At 39.3% G+C, this 21,848-nt stretch overlaps 1 protein-coding gene across 10 annotated transcripts in view; it reads left to right on the top strand.

Moving 5' to 3' along the window:
- Nucleotides 1–6,356: 6,356 nt before the first annotated feature.
- Nucleotides 6,357–21,848, top strand: part of Ank2 (ankyrin 2) — a 214,650-nt gene continuing 199,158 nt past the window's right edge. For 3 of the 10 annotated variants that reach the window (XM_076933234.1, XM_076933233.1, XM_076933232.1), the window contains exon 1: nt 6,388–6,659. In XM_076933234.1, the coding sequence (XP_076789349.1) occupies nt 6,525–6,659 (135 nt within the window). In that variant the 5' untranslated portion in view covers nt 6,388–6,524. Of the gene's footprint in view, nt 6,660–21,848 lie in introns of all 10 variants that reach the window. The other 7 variants (XM_076933228.1, XM_076933227.1, XM_076933230.1 and 4 more) reach the window with 6 other exon arrangements.

The raw sequence follows: 21,848 nt of genomic DNA, 5'->3' as shown, positions 1-21,848 counted from the left end.
GTCTCAGTGATGGGTCATTCAGTTGAGCTTAGAGCAAGAGAGTCTTTGCTGCATGTGTAATAGTAATATGTTGATGTGCTATATTTCAGGAATTACATACAATCCTCACAGTACAGAATTGTTACCTATCCTGTCTAGATGTTCAAACGCTGTATTTAACTGCTTGGCATGTGTTTTCCTAGTTTCCTTTTAGATGGAAAAGACTAGACAGCTGTGGCATGTAGCATACAGAGCTCAACTGGACAGCTCTGTCTCAGACTCTCGCTAACAGTCTCCTTGTTAAGAATGTCAGTCCTCAGGGCATTACGCATTAACCAAGAACAATGCCACCTACTATTCCTTTTACATTCACTTTAATTAAATAGAGTTCTGGTTATTCCTTTCAGCTGTTTTACTTAGTTCAGAAAGGTTAATAAAGTGAAAAAAAAAAACTGGTTTGGGTTTTAAAAATAACTTTTAAAACTGTACTATAACCTGGCCCCAATTTTGGGTTTTGGTTTTAACCACTTTCCTGGCTCTTCCCAGGACACTCCCATGTCAGACTAGTTTGTAAGTGTTGAATATACACATCTTTTCTTCAGATCAAGTAGGAGTGCACAATGGCTGACCTGCACTTTAACCCCCCCCCCCCTTCACAGAACTTAGATTATTCAAATGGTCTTCTCTGGACACTCTACCTTTATTGCTTCACAGGCTCGTTAATGTCAGCAAGTGACATTTACTGAGTGGCCACTTTGTACCGGGCACAGAGTGCTGTGGCCTTTGGAAAACTTCGTAAATTGTTAGACTCTCTGTTAAGGAATGTTGTCCTTGTTATGCCACACGTCAAGGAGGCAACAGTCTGGAATGAAATAATAGCGGGAAGGGTTGTAAAAGTAAATTGGCTAATTGATGTTGTGGGCCCGTGAATAGCTTGGTTTTATTCATTTTGGTGAATGTGAGTAAAGCACACACAGTAGAATTCATTTGCACTGACCTCAATCAGAGAAGCGGAGCCACCCACTGATACAGGGATGCTAGTGGAAATCCATACCTTATGCGCTTTTCCTTATTGATCAATTACCTAACAGATTCAGCTGACAAAAAAAATCATTATGAGTTTCATTTTTAGCCAAATAAATTATATCGAACGGGCTGAAACATGGAAGAAAATAGCATGCCAACTGGGCTCCTGCACAGAGTGTACTAGTTTTATTTCCATAGTTCAGTGATTCAGAAAGCTGGATTAACTTGTTTTTGGTGTCACCTGATGGTGTTTGGGAGAATTTGCATTCAATGGAATAACAAAATATAGTTTAGTCAGATGGATACATTTGAGTAAACAGTCAGCTTCAAATTATACTGAAAAAGAAATGTCAAAACAATTGTAATCTAAGGAAATTTCTAAAAGATTTATATTTTTAAAAAGATTTATGAATTTTATGTGTATGAGTGTTTTGCCCACATGTATGTATGTGTGTATACTGTGTGCATTGCATATCTGGTGCACAAGGAAGCTGTAAGAGAGTATTAGAGTAAGAGATGCAGAGGGTTGTAAATCATCATGTGGGAACAAGGAACACAACACAGGTCAAACAGCAAATGCTTGTCTGTTTTATTTTGAGGCAGGATCTCTCCCTGGCCTGGAAGTCATCTATTGAGCAAGGCCCTAGACTGGCTGGCCAATGAGACCCAGGAACCACTTGTCTTGTGCCTTTACAATACCAGGATTGCAAGTGTGTGCGCTTGACATTTTATATAATTTTAAAATGTTTGTTTGTTTACTTATTTATTTATTTATTTATTTTTGTGGGCTGTGTGGGAGATAGATGGATCAAACTCAGAAAATCATGCTTGCAAGGCAAAAACTTTATTGACTGATCTGTATCTCCCTAACTTTACTAAAGAATTTTAAATTCAGCAAAAGTAACATAAAACTTATTTATGAACAGTGAACTGCAAAACATAGAATGTTAAATAGTTTATTAGGATAGTTGTTTTGTAAATGAGAGTGTAAATGGAGAATCTCTGCATTGCCTTTTTCATTTGTGTGATAACCCTTACAACTTGGAGGTAAAAGAAAACGTTATTTTTTTAAATCATTTTTATTTATGTATATGTCTTGTGGGGATGTGTGTGTGTGTGTGTGTGTGTGTGTGTGTGTGTGTGTGTGTGTAGTTGCCAAAGAGAAGGGGAACTGAGCTGCCCAGTGTGGAAACCAAACTGAGATCCTTTGAAAGAGCAGACATTGACTTTAATTGCTGAGCCATCTCTCCAGGACCAAGAAAGAAAAATTAACTTTCATATGTCTGAGTGAAGTTTTCTTTCTTTTTTGCTCCTTAAAAGACTTATGATAATTGAAAAAAATTGATGTAATACTTTATGAACAAGTTAATCAAAAATTTCAGGGAACACTACAGCCCCTCTTAGCCTATTAGGTTTTATAGAGGTTTCTGACTGGGTCCTGCAACATCTTGCAGTAACTCTGGAAGAGGAAGTCTACCTCCAGACCAGTGTTGCCATTAGTTAACAGTGCTGGACTCAGATTTGTAGCAAAATTGTCAATCCATTTAATGTTCAAAAAAGACAGGGCAAGGGGGAGCTCTCCTTGAGAGGAGTCTCCTGGGTACCCAGAAAAAGTCCATCGTGTTCCACCATGGTTCTTTGATAATATTCAGGAGTCCTCCTGGGAAAACAGAGTGAACAAAGACAACACAGCAAGGACCACTTATACCCCTACCTGTGAGATGGTCTGACTAGAATAGATAGATGATCAGTCAGCTTCAACTACCATTGAGTGTTAAATAGTGCTTCACGTATTAACAGATTTTTGTGTCCTAGAAGATGAAAACCTCAGAAGCTTAGAGGGAGATAGCGATCTAGCTGAAGAACTTCCCAAAGCAGAAAACTGAAGCACAGATTTGATAGTGTTTTATAAACTCACATGGGTCAGCTAGTGGTCACACCAAGACTTCAATGAATAATGGCTGCCAAGAGCTTTTCAAAACTCCCCTGCAGAAGGCTTTACATCAAATGACATAACTGAGATGGGGATTGCTCCTCCAAGTGTGACTTTCCTGATGATTTTGTAACCTTGACTCTTCACTTAAAAGACGAAATTGAAAACAGCAATAACCATTTTTTTTCAGAGTTTCTGTTTTAGGAACTTGAGCAAAGACTTTCACAGCAAAGAAGCTAGCCTTGTTCTCAGTTGGTAATTGTTTTCCTCTTGTAATGGATCCAAAGACCAATACAGATGAAACAATAACAGTAAAGTGTCCAGGAACTTGAGAAGATACCACAAATGTCACATCATGAGGGGTTTTAATTTCACCTTTGAAATTGTGTATTAAGTTCATGTATCCTGCTCCAAGTGTGGTCAAATATGCAAATATTTGCTTTCTGAGTAATTTGCCCTGATGACTCTGAAGCATTTTTAAGAAACAGTAGTGACATTGTTTTTCCCTCCGGCAGCAAGCACATCCTTTGTCAGATGTCCTGAGAGACTGAGCCAACCAGAATGTTTTTAAGGCATGGTGCTGCATTTGTTAACCTCATTTTTAATGTGACAAAATGTTGGGCGTGTAGATAATCATATCATCTACGCTTTGGAGACACACTCACCTGACTTTTAGCTATTTTAACTATTATTTTAATTCTTCTGCAAACCCTTAACATGTTTGTTGTTATGTAGAAAGTACTGGATTTTTTTGGAAAAGTTTTAAGTGATTGTAATTAGGAAGTCACTTGTTAATGATTCCATTTTCACAGATATCATGACTTTTGGGTTGATGATCATTTAAACTTGGCCAGTAGAAACGGGGAAATTTCAGCCATCACAGGATCAGAAGGGTTTCTATTTACCTCCCCTCTACCTGTTCTTAATCAGCAGTGAGAGTTGAGCACTAGCATATGTTTGCTGGGCAACCTGGTGATGCGAATATCACTAGGAACAGAAAGTTTGAATGAAAATGTTTCCGTGGGGAAAGAACCTTCTGAGAGTTGCCAACATGCTCCCTTAGAATTTGTTACTTTAATATCCACCTGCCCTTTTTTACTCAACAGTACACTATAATCTCCTTTCTAGTAAAATTCACATCCATACGGTGTTAATAGTTTTTTAAATACTTAAAGAGGTGTTTATTGTTAAGTCAGAAAATGAACTGAAAATTTTGTCATGGTGAAAATTATTCAGTCTGTTACTGTTCTAACATATAACAGGCAATCTGCTCTAATATATAGAAAAGAGAAATTAAGGTCAATATAGCTTCGTCAAAGATAGAAATGATGACTGTGCATTTTGTTCATTTGCTTTACGTTTAGTGTTAATGCATTCCAATAGGTCAGAAAAAGTCAGTGAGAGAGACAGCAGGCCCATATAAAAAAAAGAGTAAAAGCTGATAATGGTTCCAACCTTATTCGAGAAGATATTAGAGTAAATAAGTAAGCAATGAGGTGCAAAGGACTTAGGGGTGACGTGGAACTTCCGGTAAAATGTGCATTGAAACACGAGAAAGAAAGACAGAGTAGTGAGTATGGATTGGGGTTAGAGAGAGGATGCTGCTTGGTGAAGAAGCAAAAGCCAAGGCACCAGTTAGATATTGATGAGACAGAAAACTGCTAGGGAACAAACTCACGCTGGCAAAGCACAGCTGGAGTAGCTAAATGCCCCATTTATTTCTATATAGAAGTACACTTCCAGATCTCAGCTCCAGAATGAAACAGGGAACCTAGAGATGGTTTGTAGAATTTCTTTCCAGGCCCTGCAAGTTGCATAACTCTATATTAAACATTAGGTCAAATGTGGAATTTTTGTATTTCAAAAATGTTAAATTAATTATAAAGTATGGGGGCGTACATCTCTTTTAGCGGCCAGAAACCCTGGCTTATATTCTGAATAGCTCATGTATATTTAAGAAATATCCCTTGCAAGTCTTTGAGGACTGTGTAGATCTTCCCCAGGCTCTGAGAACCTGAGAGAAAAAGACAGAAAAGTTAAAACTGTAGCTTTTGGAGAGGAGAATTCTTAAACACATAATTAAACAGCCCTTGCCTCAAGTGTGTGGAACATTTGGGGAGAAATCATGGTGTTGTGGTGAGTTGGCTGCTTCCACTGTATAAAATGATCCAGCTAATCCAACAGCCTTTGCCCCTGACACTCATGCCCGTCTAACCTTGTTACTGAAACCAAGGTACTGTCTTCAGGAATATGTTCTTATAACGCTTTAGCATTGAAAGTGTTTGAGAGTATGTTCCTCTTTAATGGAGTGGAGAATGTGTCCACCTATTTTCTAGTATTTTTGCATCAGTCAATAGTTTTAAAAAATCTGGTTTTAAAAGTTACCTTTTTCTATAGCTGAAAAGTAATTTCATTGAATAGTGATGCCCTCAAGCGACTGGAGTGTAGGGATGAGATCTTTATAAAATGTAATTTATCGCCATAGCCTCTGGAATGAGGTGGCCTGAGATCCTGTGCAAAACAGTAACTCCCAGTTGCCGTAGTTTGAAAGTATTTGAAGAAGATGATTTTTATACACACATATGCACAGTCACCTAGAAGGTGCCTCCTAACGGAGGCAGTGGTATGAAATCCATAGTAATGTATAGCACATCCTCGTATTCTATCACAGCTGGCCTTCTAAGTCCTCTCTGTATAGAATTTATCTTGGTGAGAAACAAAATAAATATTTCAGAAACCTCTAATACCATTTCAAAGATTGTACTGTGTTGAAAGCCAAGTTGAACATTTTTCTCATGCAATATCTGAAGATATTTCAAATATTAAAAATTAATGAGAATTACAAAAGAATCCAAGTGTTTGCGCTTATGGAGACACTAACCGGGTATGACACGCTGTGCATAAATTAAAACTTCCACACAGGGTTCAAATGAACCATTTTGACTGATGTGTTTTCTATGAATATTGTAAAGGGAATATTGTAATTCTGTTTTGTGATTGACAATAAAGGTAGGGGATATCAACCACTTTGGATGCCTCTTGGTTTAAGCAATTAGAAAATGACAGTTGCGTGTTATGTCAGTGGAGCAGAGTTATTAAGAGAGTTTGTATTTTGTGTGAGGGCAAGAACGAAGAGGAGGGAAAAATATCAAAGGATTATGAGGAATTTATTGAGGAATGCAAAACTTCTCTTATGGAGAGACATTTTGCCCAGCAGGAACTTCGGGCCATGCATGAGGAAGGCTGCTTGCATGGAGAAAAACAAAACAATACCACCCCCTCCCCTGCTCCCCGTCCGCCTCTCCCCCCTCACTCTATTGACATGCATAGCTGGCCTGGTAGGTGTAAAAATAGACTGGCAGTCCCTGAACTGGAAATGGTCACTGAATGCAGGCTACAGTTGCTGGGGTTTTGAATTCTCTCTGACACCAGCAAGCAGGGCAGCAGATGGGGAAAACCGGTGAGGGACATGTCAGAGCACTGAGGACAGGAGGCAAGGATCATGGATTGTCTCTGCTAGTGGATCCCTGGGAGCCCAGGCCAGGCCAAGGGCAGGCCCTTTGACAGCAGGAGCTGTAGAGCTGAGATGGGGAATGCTGCTCTCTGCTCGTCTTGCCACTCGAACAAGAGCGTCAGAGCACAGGGAAACATGCTGGAACTGGATACAACCCCAGACTATTATGGCTGTAACAGTGATGATGTCAAAGAGCCTGACCTACCGGTAAGTGTTAGGCCACAAATGGGAGGACATTGGTCTAAGAATCAACAGTGATGCCCATTGGTTAAATCTCTCAACTTCCTGGAAGGAAGCTGACGTAAAATCAATGTGATTTTACCACCTGACTGTCTGGCATTCAGTGGCCTGTTGCTGTTTCATCAGAAGGCTCTAGTGTGCATGTGTTGGTCTCTTCTTTCTTCTCTGTAGTTACAAATTGACATAGGAAGAGAAATGTTTAGTTTGGACTTTTGGCAAAGCCGTATGCGTGTATGTGTGCATGAGTGTGTGCACACGCGCGCACACCCACACACCCACACACCATTGTAGAGTGATTTTCAGTAGTATTGTGGAGACTCAGGTTCAGGCTGGCAAATTCTTTTCCCTATTTATATATTCTTACACATTTCATTCTTTCATTAGGCCAGAGGGCATTTTACATGCATGTGCTAACTTAGGATCCTAGTTCTAGATCCTAGACAATGTTCATGTTATTTGTGAATAACTTCAGTGAGGCCTTTAGACATAGGTCTAGAATAGGTGATCATGCTAGTTCGTGAAAAGGCTTAAATGTGGAGAACTCAGATATTTAAGTTGGCCTTGAGATTTTAATCATCCCATGACATGGTGTGTAAAGACTCACCATGACTGAAAAGGAAGTGGTGTTGGCCCACGTTAATGTGTGTTGGGAGAGTCAGACGTTGACCAGAATTTCCTACTGAAGGTTTGTGAGTGAGGGGGGCATCAAGGGCTCTGCTTTTCTGTGCTCTCCGCTGTTCCCAGGAGTGATCACCGATTATGAGGCAAGTCCTCTTTGGCTTTTACCCTGACCCGGATCTTTGGAATTATTAGATTGTAGTGAAACTGAAACCTGGACTTAGAGCTTGTCAGTTAAAAACTATTTGCGGAGTGGTGCTGTTGCTGATAGAGGAAAGCAGAGAGCAGCCACGGAGCAAGTGCTTCCCAGCTGGGAGTGAAAGGTTTAGGAAGCAAATCCCTCCTCCAGGGAAAATATTGGCCTGAGGTCACCCAGGCATTGGGAAGCTAAGAGCAGGCAGTTTCTCTTTCTGGGTCAGAGTTTAAATTAACCACATCCACGAATCTCACAATGAGCTTTTCTAATACTATGGAGCTGAGCTGAGGGCAAAAAATAAGGTGGGCAAGGAGGAACCTTGTGCTTGGCAGTTGGAGGTTAAAAATACACCCTGTAATAATATACCTCATTTAAAAACTTCATGTTCCTGAGCTTTTAAAAAATACTAAGGGCATTCAAAAATATTAGCTAGTAATTACCCCGATGTCTTTAAGTTGTACATGTGTTTCTCGTTTATTTATCTTTTAAGTACCAATAGGGCTGGAGATGTAACTCCAAGGTGGTAGGCCCCTTCCTAGCACAGGTTAGGTTCTGGGTTCCATAACACAGCACTGGAAAAAAATTATTCAGGTCAAATAATGCATGGAAGAAAATGAGAAGCACCTTAAGAATTAAATGCAAGAGCAAAATAAAGATAAGCTTTTTCTTTTTTCTTTCTTTTTTTCTTTTTCTAACTCACAACAGGGGTTTTTCCTGTATAGCTCTGACTGTCCTGAAACTCATTCTATAGACAAGGCTGACCTTGAACTCACAGAGAGTTCTGTCTGCCTCTGTCTGGCCCAAGAGTAAGCTTTTAAATGTAGAGGACAAAGAAGGGTAACTTCTTGAGTTTCTATGAAGTTGATATGTTCTTTGAGGTAAAGAAGAAGTGACAAACAAGGTGATCTTGAAACCCCAGGGCTAGAATGAGAAATTCATTCAGAGGTTCGGAATTTAAAAAGTCGCAGCCAGTATCAGTATCCACTGATTGGTTGATGCCTAAGAGGGATTAGCTCTCAGTATTCAGAATGTCACTCCTGTTCATGGAGAAGGTGGAGCCTGAAGTAGATCTTGGAAGCTGTTTGAAACTAGTGTTTGGATTGCTGTGTGGAAGAAATTTTATTTATCCTTTTAGTAAGCATGAATGAGCCAGGCCTTGGTCTGAAGGAATGTCTAATGATCGATTGACCAAGTAGAAGTTCCATTCTGGATCTCAAGGTGTTGTGGAACATGCGAAGATGACAATTCAGTTTTCATAAGGTATGTAAAGACATCAAGCTATTTTAACTCATGTGAAGAGCACCCAGTTACTCTTGAAGCCAGTGGTGTAACACTAGAGAGAGATGGAAATACCATGTGGTCTCTTCCCAGATATAACAGCTGTTGGTCACAGAAACAATGAAATTTGGGCAAAAAGCATAGGATTGGACTATTAAGAGATACATAAGCCAAGATTTAAGACAGACTGCATACTAGAAGTAGCAAAGGTATTTTTGGAGAATCGATTTAGGTTGTGTTCATATGGCATGAGCTACCTTGTCTTTGACATGACCAATAAAGTGCCCGCCACCTACCTAGGAGGGGCTTAGGGAATGTTTGTGGAGAAGATGAGTGAATTCATTTGGAAGTCACCCAAGGAAGCATATCTTACTGTAGACATTTTCTAGATACAGGTAGTGTGCCCTCAGATCTGGCAGAGGTGGTAAAATGGTAGCGTTACAAGATATATATTTAAAGGAAGAATTTGAGAAATTCTGTTAACTTCTATTCAAGAAGTGAATGAACTTTGATTTACATATTATTTTGTGAAATAATAGATATTTCCTTAAGTAGTTATTTTCTCATGTAGCAAATTGTACACAAAGAACAATAGATTCATTTTCAAGACGTAGTAAAAGATTGTATTATTATAAGAGGAATAATTTATGTAAACAGTAATATCTAACTCAGCATCTGGAACATTCTTCTGTATCAGTCTTACGATGAGTACATCCAAGACAAACATTTGTTTTTATTTGAACTATGTGTTGATTTCTTCTTCCATATTTTATAAGATTAACTCCACTGTATGCACAGTGTCTTTTCAAGGTCACATGTCTGGGACAGAGCTGAGAATTCATGGGAGAGAGAGCTCTTTTATTTTTCGACTGTATTTTGCTTCCTTCCCAAGCCGACATCTGCTGTGACTCTTACTCATTTCCAGATCCGGATTTCATTCCTCAGTTAAGTTTATTATGCCACAGGAAACATCCACTTGTTTTGTGATTCCTTTATTTTCATTTGAGTCTCTTTGAAATTTATGCTATTTTATATCACAGTTGACTATAAAAATCTTAGGGATTTGGCTTTTCAATACTTCAATCATGTTTGTGTGGGCTTATGAAAGTGCAGGAAAGCTTTTTTTTTTTTTTTTTTTTTTTTTTTTTTTTTTTTTTTACCTTTCTGAAATATTTTTCCATAGGAGCTCAACCATCACAATGCCTACCTGACAGACAATCACTGCCGTAGCACTCTCAGGCAAGTCAGTTATATATGGAAGCCCCATGAAAGCCGAGGGTTTAGAAATAGACATTGTTTGTTGAAACCGGTTTTTGAGGAATTATAAGTGTTGCTGGCATAGAGTTTATTTAAAATCTTAATATTTCTCTTCTTCCCTCTCTGCCTACTGACATCAATGAGTGACCAAGGGAGGATTGGAATTAATCTTAGATTTTGTTTTACCTGATATTGTAGCATTCTCCACATTTTCTAAGTAACTACATTTATTAAGTAACTACACAGTGCACTAAACTTAAATGTTGAGAATGGTCAACTATCTACTAAAGAATTCTCACTATATCATGGAAAAATATAAGAAATGAAAATTTTCCCATGATAAAAGTAATCTGTTTCTATGTCTTTCATTCTGCTATTTTAGAATCTTACCTTTCTAAATTGTTGACCTCCTAAGGAAAGGGGGAAGCACCCACTGAGACGCCTAGGAAGGCAATGATGTGCAGGAGACTCTGTGAGACAGTTTTGAAAACTCCTGGTTGTTAAGTACAGCCCTGAGCTATAAAGGAAAAGGCATGTGTATTCATTACATTTTAATTGTTGCGATAAAATACCATGACCAAGGGAACATATAGGAGAAAGGGTTTACTCAGCCTTCCAGTTCCAGAGGATAAGCGTCCATCATGGCTGCACATGGCAGGCACTAAATGCAGAAAGCTCACATCCTAAACTGCATGAAAGAGAAACGAGCAAAGTAGAAGTGTCTCAAGTCAGCAGACTCTCAAAGCCCATAGAAGAATGCTTGCTCCAGCAAGGCCACACTCCCTAAGCCTTCCCATGGTCCCACCTACTGGGGACCAAGTGTTCAAATACATGAGCCTACTGGGAACATTCCAATTCACATCACCATAGCTTGTTAAGGGATAAAATATGATCAACTATTTTCTATTAATAATGTGGAATTATGCATATTTATCTATACCACTATTCTGTATGATTTTTTTTTCAAAAATGGTGCATGGGGGCTAAGTGTGGTGGCGCATGCCTTTAATCCCATCACATGAGAGGCAGAGGCATGTGTATCTCTGTGAGATTGAGGCCAACATGGTTCACAGAGTAAGTTCCAGGACACCCAAGGTTGTACAGTGACCCTGTTTCAACCAAAGAAAACACAGTAGGACACTGGAGTATGGTGTTCAACTTTCTATCTTTGTCACACGATAATTTTTGATGGTTGATGATGGCTTAGTTGAAAAAGCATATTTGGTGTTGTGTAATAAATACATAGCATGAAAGGTCTACTTAGTTTTTTAAAGGTAGCACTTCTCAAAGTGTATTCTATGAATAACTTATCTGAAAGATCACCTGTGGTGTGGTAGAACTGTAGAAACTCTTGGGACCTCCTGAACCTGAATCTCAGATGGTAGCCAGAAATATGTGTTTAGCAAGATTAAGCATGATCTCTAAGTAGCTTGTAAGTGAATTCGGGTAGGATAACTACTACTTTGTGTTGAAAGTGGTGGGTTGACTTTTCTGGAGAGACAGGGCTGGGCATTTACTGTCAGCACACAAGGACACAAGAATGTTAATAAGCCTTTCCTGTCCAATGTGTTGGCAACACTTTACAGGTAATTAAAGAAGCCAACACCACGCAGGGCATGTGGGAACAGAGGATGCACTGCCAGCAAACTCGACCCCTGCTGGTTTGTGCATCAGCTTAAAAGTCAGAAAGGCTCTGTTTTATGTTGCAGTGAAAATTTAAATCACAGCACTTAGAACACGCTTAAATCCCACTCTCAAAAGCAAGTCATTTCTGTGCACTTATAGAAAGTACTTTTATTTATTGTCTGACCTTTGTTAGTTCTCATCAGAAGTCCAGGCACAGAGGCTCTAAAGAGGTCATCAATATGTGTTCCCAACGTTTTAGAAATTTGAATTTTACTTCACTGTTGAGCCCTTTGAATAACAATGTTGTTCAGAATGATCTGTTCCTCACTTGGAATTGAGGTCCATTCTTTCATTTAAAACATTCCACACACACACAGAGCACATGAGAGATGATTAACAGATATCTCTGGCCTTATTAAAAGTTCTTAGGACATTAACTGTTAAAAGCAAATGCATGACCATATTAGAATTCGTTTGTTTCAGCAAAGGACACCTGATGAACCAACCCAGAGCCAGGGCTGGGCTCAGCAACAGGCAGGTAGAAAGTATGGACAGAAAAAAGAAGCCCTGTTTGGAAATGGATACATCTCTGTACTAGCCTTATTAGAGCCTGGCGTGAGAAGCCATTGCCTCCTCTGGCTGTCATCTGATCAGCTAGTGGCCCGAGACTGTGTGAAGCTCAGCTGCTGTTTGGCCTGTACTCAGTGACTTATTGTAAGAGAGTACTGTTTGCTACATTAGGTCATAGTTTGCTACAGAGGGACTCATGGTACAGAGTACTCAGACAGCTTCTGGGCAAACTGGACTTGATTTAATAGAAATATATGCAATAGACAAACCATATATATGGTTTGTTTTCATACAGTATAGTCTGAATAGGGTTTCTCCTCTCCTAACTCCTCCTGGATCCTCCCACCTCCTCACCTATCCAAAGCTACACTTCTTCTTCCTCTCTCCCAGAAAATAGGTGGACATCTAAAAAATAACAATAAGAAAATAAAAATACTAACAAACCTATATAATACCAAACAAACAAACAAACAAAAAACAGAAAAAAAAATCAAAGAAAAAAAGCACAGGAAACACATACGGGTACAGAGAAACACACATTAGCACACACAGAAATCTTATTACAAGTCACAATCAGAAACCATAAGAAACCACAACCAGAAACATAACAAAAGACATATAAGGGGAAAAAAGCCTGAGCCAACACCATGAGACCAAAATCCTCCAAAACTACCATTTAGTTTGTTTTGTGTTGTCATCTACTGCTGGGCAAGGGGACCAGCCTGAAGAGAGGTTTGTATACCCAGTGAAATTCCATCGGAAAAAACCCAATTTTTCCTTTGGGGGCTGTTTTCAATTGGAGACAATTCTGGGTTAGGTATTAGGGCATGTGTCCTTTTCTAGTCTCAGTGCCGGGATCCCATCTGGCTTAGCCATGTGTAAGATCCGTGTGTGCTGCCACAATCTCTACGAGTTCATGTTGCACCAATCCTGCTGAGTCTAGAGGGGCTTTGTTTCCTTGGTGTTGTCTATCCCTGGTAGCTCTTGCAGGTTTTCTGTATCCTCTTCTGCAGAGTTCCCTGAGCCCCAAGGGGAAGGATTTGATGGAGACATCCTACTTAGGACTGAGCACTCAAAGACCGATAGCTCTCTACGTTGTTCAATTGCAGATCTCTGTATTTAATCTCATCTACTGCAGGAAGAAGCGTCTCTGATGATGGCTGAGGAAGACACCAATCTATGAGTGTGTTGTCATACTATAGCAGAATGTCATCAGTATTCATTTATTGCTATTACTAATATTCCTATTAGCAGAGCAGTAATATTTGGCTTTCCACTAGGTACTTGACCTATTTACTCTCATGTTCTTGGCCACCCTAGCAGGGTTGGGCATAGGTGCCAGTTCATCAGATAGTAGTTGGTTACTTCCGAAACTTTTGTGACACTATTACAGTAGTGTATCTCGCAGACAGGTAGCCATTGTCATTAAGAGGGCTGCTGTGCTGACCCTCTGAAAAGAGTTTATCTTTCTCCTATGATAGTGTACAAAATACCTTACAGAATATGAACATTAGTTCGTAAGGGTTAAGTTTCCATATAGACATCAGCTCGACTTTTCTGTGTTCAGTGAGTTATATAGGTATTATCTTCGGCAATAGGGTCATACTCAATGTTTGTGAAGAGCAATGGATAGCCTTGTAAATAGCCTAGGTTGAGGATTTCCAGGGCGTTTTTGGCCAACAGCATTATCAGATGTAACCCAGTCCTGGCACTGGAGGTTTCATTTGGTGGCAGGAGATGTTCTGCTGAGGTACCATTTCTCCCAGTATTTGGCAGTTATATTCAAATCACTTTCATGTATGAATACATTTTAAGAAGCTTCTGGTTTCCAAATGAGCACCTCCATTGGCCCTTAGTGTTAGCTGTCCCTCCCAAGTTCCCTCTCTTAACTCCTCTTCCTTCTCCATTTTATCCTTCATCCCATATATTTTTTTAATTGGCTACTATAAAATTTGATTTTGAATCAGTGCATTACAAGATAGTAAATATTAAATTTTATTAAGTCTCTTCTCCCTCCTCTTCTTCCTTCCTTCCTTTTTAAAAAATAATTTGAACATTTTATTATAGTTAATGGCTTGGAGGTCAGTGAGGATTGACACTTCTATCACTCATGATAGATTTCACTAACATTAACTTTCATAGACTATTAATAATCATAAATGCAATTGTTTCCTAAAATAAGTTAACAGAAATTAACCACTTTTTCAAATTTTACATGTAGAATTTTTGTTCAATTGTTTGAGATTGTATCCCATCCTGTCTTAATACTCTATAGTATAGGCAGGCCAGCCTTAAACTTATAAAGATCCACTTTGTTTCATATTCTTCCATTCATTTTTGCTTTTAATAATCTCCTGTATCTCAAAAAGAATGGAAATTTATAAACATATATATACACATAGATAGGCTCACAGTAAAACATTTGAAATTGAATTTTAAAGGATTGTTGAAATCATAATAGTACATTACTTTAACAGTTTATACTTTCATGTCTCACACATATTCTTTTACAACATACCTTTATATGTTTCCTTACGTTCATAATAAACAACTTCATTTATGTCACATTTATTTAGACTTAAAATCAGTTTAAACGAGAGACTTACTATAAATACATTTTCACCATTTACTTTTTAGCAAGAAAAGGAAATTTACTACTGTTACTTCTTGAAAGTGTGATCAACCTTTAAGCAGCAGGTGGAGTTAATTAAGAACAGCTGAGAGACGTTCTGGAAGCTTCTGGAAGCTTCCCACTCAGGGAAGCATTCTTGTGTGCACATTGGAAATTTTCATGCTGCTTAAGAAACAGAGGATTAAATGGCTGTCTTTGAAGCCACCAGTGTGAGGTGGCTTGGAAGGCCTTTTCCTTTCAGGAAAATAGTGACAATTCTGATGGTAACACTACTCTAGTTTTATGTGTTGAGTATAACTTGCAGTAGCATTTTGAAGTAATGCAGTTGGGTCCTTAGGACTTACAACTATTGTGTTAGTTCCATCACAAAAAGAAATCCTCCTTTTCATTTTGGATACAGTTCAAACTGCTGGCTCTGCCCCAAGACAAGAAAGGGAATCAGGCACCAGAGGATCGGAATGAACACTAAGCCAGGAATGTGGTGGTAGTATCCACCTGTTCCCTGTCAACAGAGGACTAATACTCAGTGCTGATGGCTGGATCTGTCGAGGTGTAATGAATGCGGAGTCTCTCTAGTAAGACAGGGTTCACTCTCAACTCTATCATTTTTTACCCCCAATCCACAGGCAAGTGGTACAGTCCCATTGAGCTCAGGCTTCCTCATTTGAGAAGCTTATGAGGATAAGGTCAGATTATGAATGTATTTGACATGTAATAAGGCTACTGTTTATATTGTAGTACAATGTACAGGAAAGACATAACCTAAGTGCACACTGCTTATTTCCTAAAGGTGCTGAGAATCTAGTGGGACAGCCAAAGTATTCACACAAAACCAGGTTGAGTTCTTATTCTTATAAATGGATAGAGTAGAGGGAAGATAGATTCCTATCAGGATGCTGTGTTTGGTAAGAAAATATTTGTCATTAACAAGTCACTAAAGCTACATGCCTACCTATATTTCTATATTTATATATATATACACACACACTCACATGAGTCATGAAAAATTATGAACCGTGATTACTCAATGTGGTCATTGACAAATGCTACCTTAAAACAAGTGCAGTCCATAAAACATGTAGTAATTAATTCTTTTGCGTAAAATTGAACCACAGAAGGAAAGCACGTGTCAGGGTAAATCTTACTGGTGCTAGTGTCTATTGGACACAGTCAGTTCTAACTTAATAACTGTATTGGTGAGGAAACTTACTTATATAAACATTGCATACCATTGGTGAGGAAGCTTAGAAAATACAAGTGGTTCACACCTTGGGGTACAGGGCTGAATGTGGCCCTGTGTACTCACCAGGCTATTCTTTTCATGGTGGTTTCCTGCTTTACACAAGACCTGCTGGAAATGGCAGGATCACAGCATTCTCTCTGCGCACTTCTCAGTATCTCTTTTACAAATGTAATGACCAGGACAAAGGGGATCTGCTACCTTACTCTTCATCAACGATCAATAATGAAAACGAGATATCCTAACCAATGTGTTTGCAATGCAACAATAACTTCAGCAAGTTTTATTGAGTTCCAATAGAACTAGCTTCAATATATAAGCTAAAGGAAAGGCTGGATGCCTTTGAATTTAGGATACTTGATTCTCTAAGCCTTTTCCCAACTGCTGTGTCACGTATTGTCATGTACCACACACACTCTTCTCTAAGCCAATTCCCCATCTTATCTCTGAATGTAAGATTACATTTCCCCCTCCCCTCCCCCAGAGAACTGCATTGAGTTAAAATTAAATCGTGCAAGCCATCCCTGACGATTGAAATTTATGGCACAAGGGTTAAGTTTGGAACGTCAGCAGGTCCTACCCTGGGAGGAAGAAGTGGTTTCTCAGTTGTGTCTTGGCTTCATGGGGGTAATGGCAGCTGTGGCACCTATCAGTGTGCACAATGTGGGGTAAATATCCCTCACAGAAGCCGTTTTCAGTTTCACTAGTTTTCAGTTTCACATGCAGTCAGATGTGCAGAGAATTTCTTTTCTGTTAATCAATACTTTCTGCACATCCTCTAGGTGTGGGCAGATCATCTTTGGTCCCTTCTAAAGGCAGAGCAGTGAGTCCTTCCTTATTCCTCTGATGATGCACCTGCCGGTTCTGTGCTAGCATGATTTCACCCACGATCTTCAGAACCCCCGAACTGAACGTGCTGCTGTCTTCTCTATTTTCATGTTTATGAAAATAAGGATGAGGGCAGGGGTGGATCATCTTAGTTCTTTTTCATTTATCCTTTAACATATAACATATAACCATGTGGCACAGAGTAGGTACTTCAAAATAACCAGCTGTCCACAAAATAACTTGTGAGTTATTTTTAACGGTTTTTCCCCTCAAAAGACTTACTTTACTGACTTAAATCCTCTATTTCTAAATGGAACGCTATCGTTTTCCTGCATGCGTACATTTACACTGGTACAGCCATGAATCCTAAGCACATCCATTTAGTGAGTCACACTGGGGAATAATTTCCTTTACACGTGGCACACATAATACAGGTGCCTTTCTTCCTTTGTTGTTTTAAATTTAACATTAGATTTCTTGATACTGGACTGACATGGTTAAGGTAAAGAAATAGACGTAAAGGAATTTTACGTGTTTAATTTAGCATAATTCTGGCATACTAGAATTCTGCTTTTTTCTTCTAGAGTTCACCGTTTCTGTCCTGCATACATGTGGACCATAACCAGTATGCAAAGGCCTCTGGGAGCTGTTCATTCCCCGGTAAAACCCACGCACTTCAGAAAATGGGATAAATGAATATGTTTTCAACAATTAAATGGGCATCAGGAAGATGGGCTCTTGACATCCTATAGAAGTAATGAGCTTAATAACAGATCCACGAATGGGATTAGAGACAAACAAATGATTTCTCATAAAAAGCATAATTATCATACTGAAATTTAAGACACCTAATAATTAGAAAGATGTAAAAAAAAATAGCCAGGAACTCAAAGGATTGCATAAACAATTTTCAGGCTCACTATTCACAGAAAATTAAAACATTGCTATGGGACAAAAAAATGATGCTAAAAAATAATGAATTTGAGTTTTATGCTAGTCCAGGGTAGATATTAATATTGTCAAAAATTAAAATTTGAGTTCGGAATTCTTTTAGTCCTGTGTGTAGCTTATGATGTGTGGTTGTTGACTTGTAATTATGTGATGCCCTCTAGAAAAGGCAATCTCACTGGGAATTAGAGGCAGATTCCCGAGTATTGTAAACAAAAGACCTTAGACTTTGTATATTTCCGTGCCCACCTCAGTGGGGCCACAAAATCACCAACTGAAAGAATTGTATTCCAACCAAAAAAAAAAAAAAAAAACAAAAAAAAACATATCTATACAGGTTTTAAAAAAATAGTGGTTATAATGTCAGGGAAGTCATGGGGGGCGGGGTTTACTTCAAGACTTGATACTTGGTTCAACCTTGAATAATTCAATGTGAAAAAAGCAATCTAGGTTAGACTCTGCTGTCTGTGGGGCGGTCTGTGCGGTGCCTCAGAGCCGCTTCTGACTGATGGATGTCTGCTTTCGAGTACATGGTCTCTGAAGCCAGAGAGTAATCAGCCCTCTGGGGATAAAAATCACATTGCCTATCTCAGGGGACAGTAGTGAATTAACACTGTAGGTCGCCTAGCCTGATAAAACATCGATGAAGGACATTTTCACTTGATTGGGTCTGATTTTTTTTTCATATTCCGAGAGTTCTAAAAGATATAAAGGGAGATAAGCTTAACTTAAGGCCATTTATCCTCATCCTGAAATATTTCATTGGGGTACACTTTAATGTCCTTCTTGGAACATATGCTGTCATATCATAACACACTGATCAGTCTGGGAATGAAAAGCATTTCATTCCAATATATTTTAATGTCAGTCAAACTGTTGTAACATGGCTCTCTCCTCTCTATCCATGACTAAAGTTGAATATTATTCATTTAGAAAACAAACTCTTCGTGGTTGGTGAAGATCCAACAGGGAATTCCTTTGAATCTGTGTGCATGTTTGCTGGATACCTTTGTGTTTTCATTCTAGGGATGCTGAACTGATGCAGGTAGAACATTCTCGGCAGAGCTGCCTGGCTAGTTAGAAGTTAGCAACACGATTAGGTATAGAATTCATCATTTTTTAAAAAAAATTATTTATTTTTTTAAATTTTTTATTGGATATTTTATTTACATTTCAGATGTTATCCCCTTACCTCATTTCCCCCCACCCAGGAACCCCCTATCCTATCCCTCCTCCTCCTTCCATGAGGATGTGCCCCCCCAGCCCCACTAGCACCTCCCCACCCTCGAATTCCCACACACTTGGGGTCTAGCCTTCATGGGACCAAGGATCTCCTCTCCCACCTATGCCTGACAAGGCCATCCTCCCCTACATATACAGCTGGAGCCATGGGTCCCTCACTATGTGCTCCCAGGCTGGTGGTTTAGACCCTGGGAGCTCTGGTTGGTTGGTATTGTTGCTCTCCTCATGGGGCTGCAAACCCTTTCAGCTCCTTCAGTCTTCTCTCTAAACTCCTCCATTGGGAACCCCTTGATCAGTTCAATGGTTAGCTGTGAGCATCCGCCTCTGAATATGTCAGACTCTGGCAGACCTCTAAGGAGACAGCTATTTCAGGCTCCTGTCAGCATGCACTTCTGACATCCACATCAGCAACTACCTTTGGTGACTGCATATAGGATGGATACCCAGGTGGAATGGTCTCCAGATGGTACTCTTTCAGTTTCTGTCCCACACTTTGTGAGGATTTCTATTAAGATGGTTTTGAGGGCTGGTGAGGGAGCTTAGTTGATAGAGTTCTTGCCTGACAGGTGTGGAACAATGCGATTATTCTCAGAATCACATAAGCAAGTGAAGTGGCCCATGCCTACAATCCCAGCCCTCCTGCCACAGAGGCAAAATCATTCTTGGCTACATAGTAGGTTCAAGGTCAAGTTGGAATATATAAGATCTTAAAACAAAACAAAAAAAAAGAATAAAAATACCTTTCCTTTTTATTCAAACAGTATCAGCCAGAGATCCTCAATTGATATCTGAGGAATGTTTCCACGGCAACAGAATGTAGATGTTTTAATGGACTCCGTGTAGGAGCAGAAGAGATGGCTTAGGTTGAGAGGACCTCCCCTTCTGCAACAGGGTCTCACTTTGTAGCAATGGCTGACCTGGAGTTTGCTATGTAAAGCAAGCTAATATTAAACTCACAGAGGTGTACTTGCCTCTGCCTCCTGAGTGCTGGGATAAAAGGCGAGGAGGGTCTTTCTCTATACATGGCTACTTGCTGCTCTTGCACAGAACCTGTGTTCAGTTCCTAGCACCCACACAGCAACTCACAATCATTAGAAACTCCACTTCTAGGGGCTCTAGTGCCCTTTCTGCCCTCTGTGGGTACCAGGCAAATGAGCTACAAATATATATGTATAAGCAAATACTCATAGACATGAATTAAAGAGAAATCTTATGAAAAACTCTTCCACTCATAAAGTTCAGCATTTGTTTAAATGTGGGCTTTAGCTTACCCTGTTTCTACTCAGCGATCTGAGAAGCTACAGTAAGAGCCCCAATTATAAGGCTTATTTCCCCCGTGTTCACACTGGGATGCCCTCACTCACCTGTATATGCCGTTTAGTGTTCTTGACTTTGTATGGCCATCGACCCACAGGGTTGTCAGGTAAATGACTGTGTTTCTGCTAAGCAATAATGGCTTCCCAAATCAGTGAGCAGAATTCCACAGGCAACAAATGCCTTCCTTAGTCACCATAGGGAGGGGGTATTCCTAAGGAAGACGGGAGCCAGTGTTCTTTGTCCTTCAGGTGAGGCTCCGGACTACCAGCTGAGTCACACTTTTATCCCAGTGTCTTTCAATCATCAAGAATGGATTTATTCCTTTTAACTTATACTTAGGACCCCCCCCAGTGTTCTTTCAGTGTTAATTAGAATTCTAAAACCACAAAAACTCTTTTAAGTCTTATGGTATCTTGAATTTAGGGCAAAAATCTGGCCTCCTGCCTTCCTACTAAGCTAGACTTAGGTACCTCCCTTTGTATGCTAATTAAACACAGAAGAGTGAAAAGCAGAGAGAGGTATTTAATCACTACTTTGGTAAAAGAAAAAACAAACCCAGCGATCTCAAGTTCATCTCCAAGATACTAACACAAGTTTAAATAGTGTTGGGTTTCATTTGAATAGCATCTATCTGTTGCAGTACAAAAGCCATCAGTCTGTTGAACAGCATGAACCCGAGAGACAAGAGACTTAATGCCTAAATAGTTGATATAAAAGCAACACTCTTTAAGGCAACACACAACTTCCCCTGTTGGAGAAGTAAAAGGTCTAAGCCTTGTATCCACAAATTTTCAATAGAAGAAATTATACCAATGAAATCTTTGAATTTGTATCAGCTTAGTAACAATTATACAGATTTAGACAGCCTAATATTAACCACCTCAGTCCCCAAGTCCAGGGAATTGGGGCGCTGACTCCTCATTAACTTCTTAAAGCTGAACATGGGCGTTGACTTTTAGAAGAGGAATGAAGGGAATGGTAAATTGATAAGCCTCTGATGTCTGTGTTAACTGCATCCAGCTGGAAATCCAGGGCATCAGTGAACATGCAGGTGATAAGAAGATTCATTCACCAAGGCTGTGTATTCTGTAATATACAAATCTCAAAACAAGTTTTAGTATTTTCCAAATTAGCCTTTCCTTAAGCCAGTAACCAGAAAAACCTTTACATTGAGTTTTTATCCAGAAAAATATAACTATATAACTCAGAATCACACCCATTTTGAAAGTTAAATCAATTAACATTATCATTCTGCTTAGCTCTGTCTAGAGCAGCCTTCTATTTATTCCTCGAATCTTTAAAGCCTTTTTCATCTGTTTTTACTCACTTATTTCTTGCCCCATTTTCGTTATTATAACCTTTATCTATTTATCTGTTTGGCTCTCTTGACTCAGAGCAGCCTGC

The sequence above is a fragment of the Arvicanthis niloticus genome, chromosome 4 (assembly GCF_011762505.2).
Source record: "Arvicanthis niloticus isolate mArvNil1 chromosome 4, mArvNil1.pat.X, whole genome shotgun sequence".
In the NCBI taxonomy this organism is placed as follows: domain Eukaryota; kingdom Metazoa; phylum Chordata; class Mammalia; order Rodentia; family Muridae; genus Arvicanthis; species Arvicanthis niloticus.
This window is presented reverse-complemented; position numbering and strand designations above follow the sequence as displayed.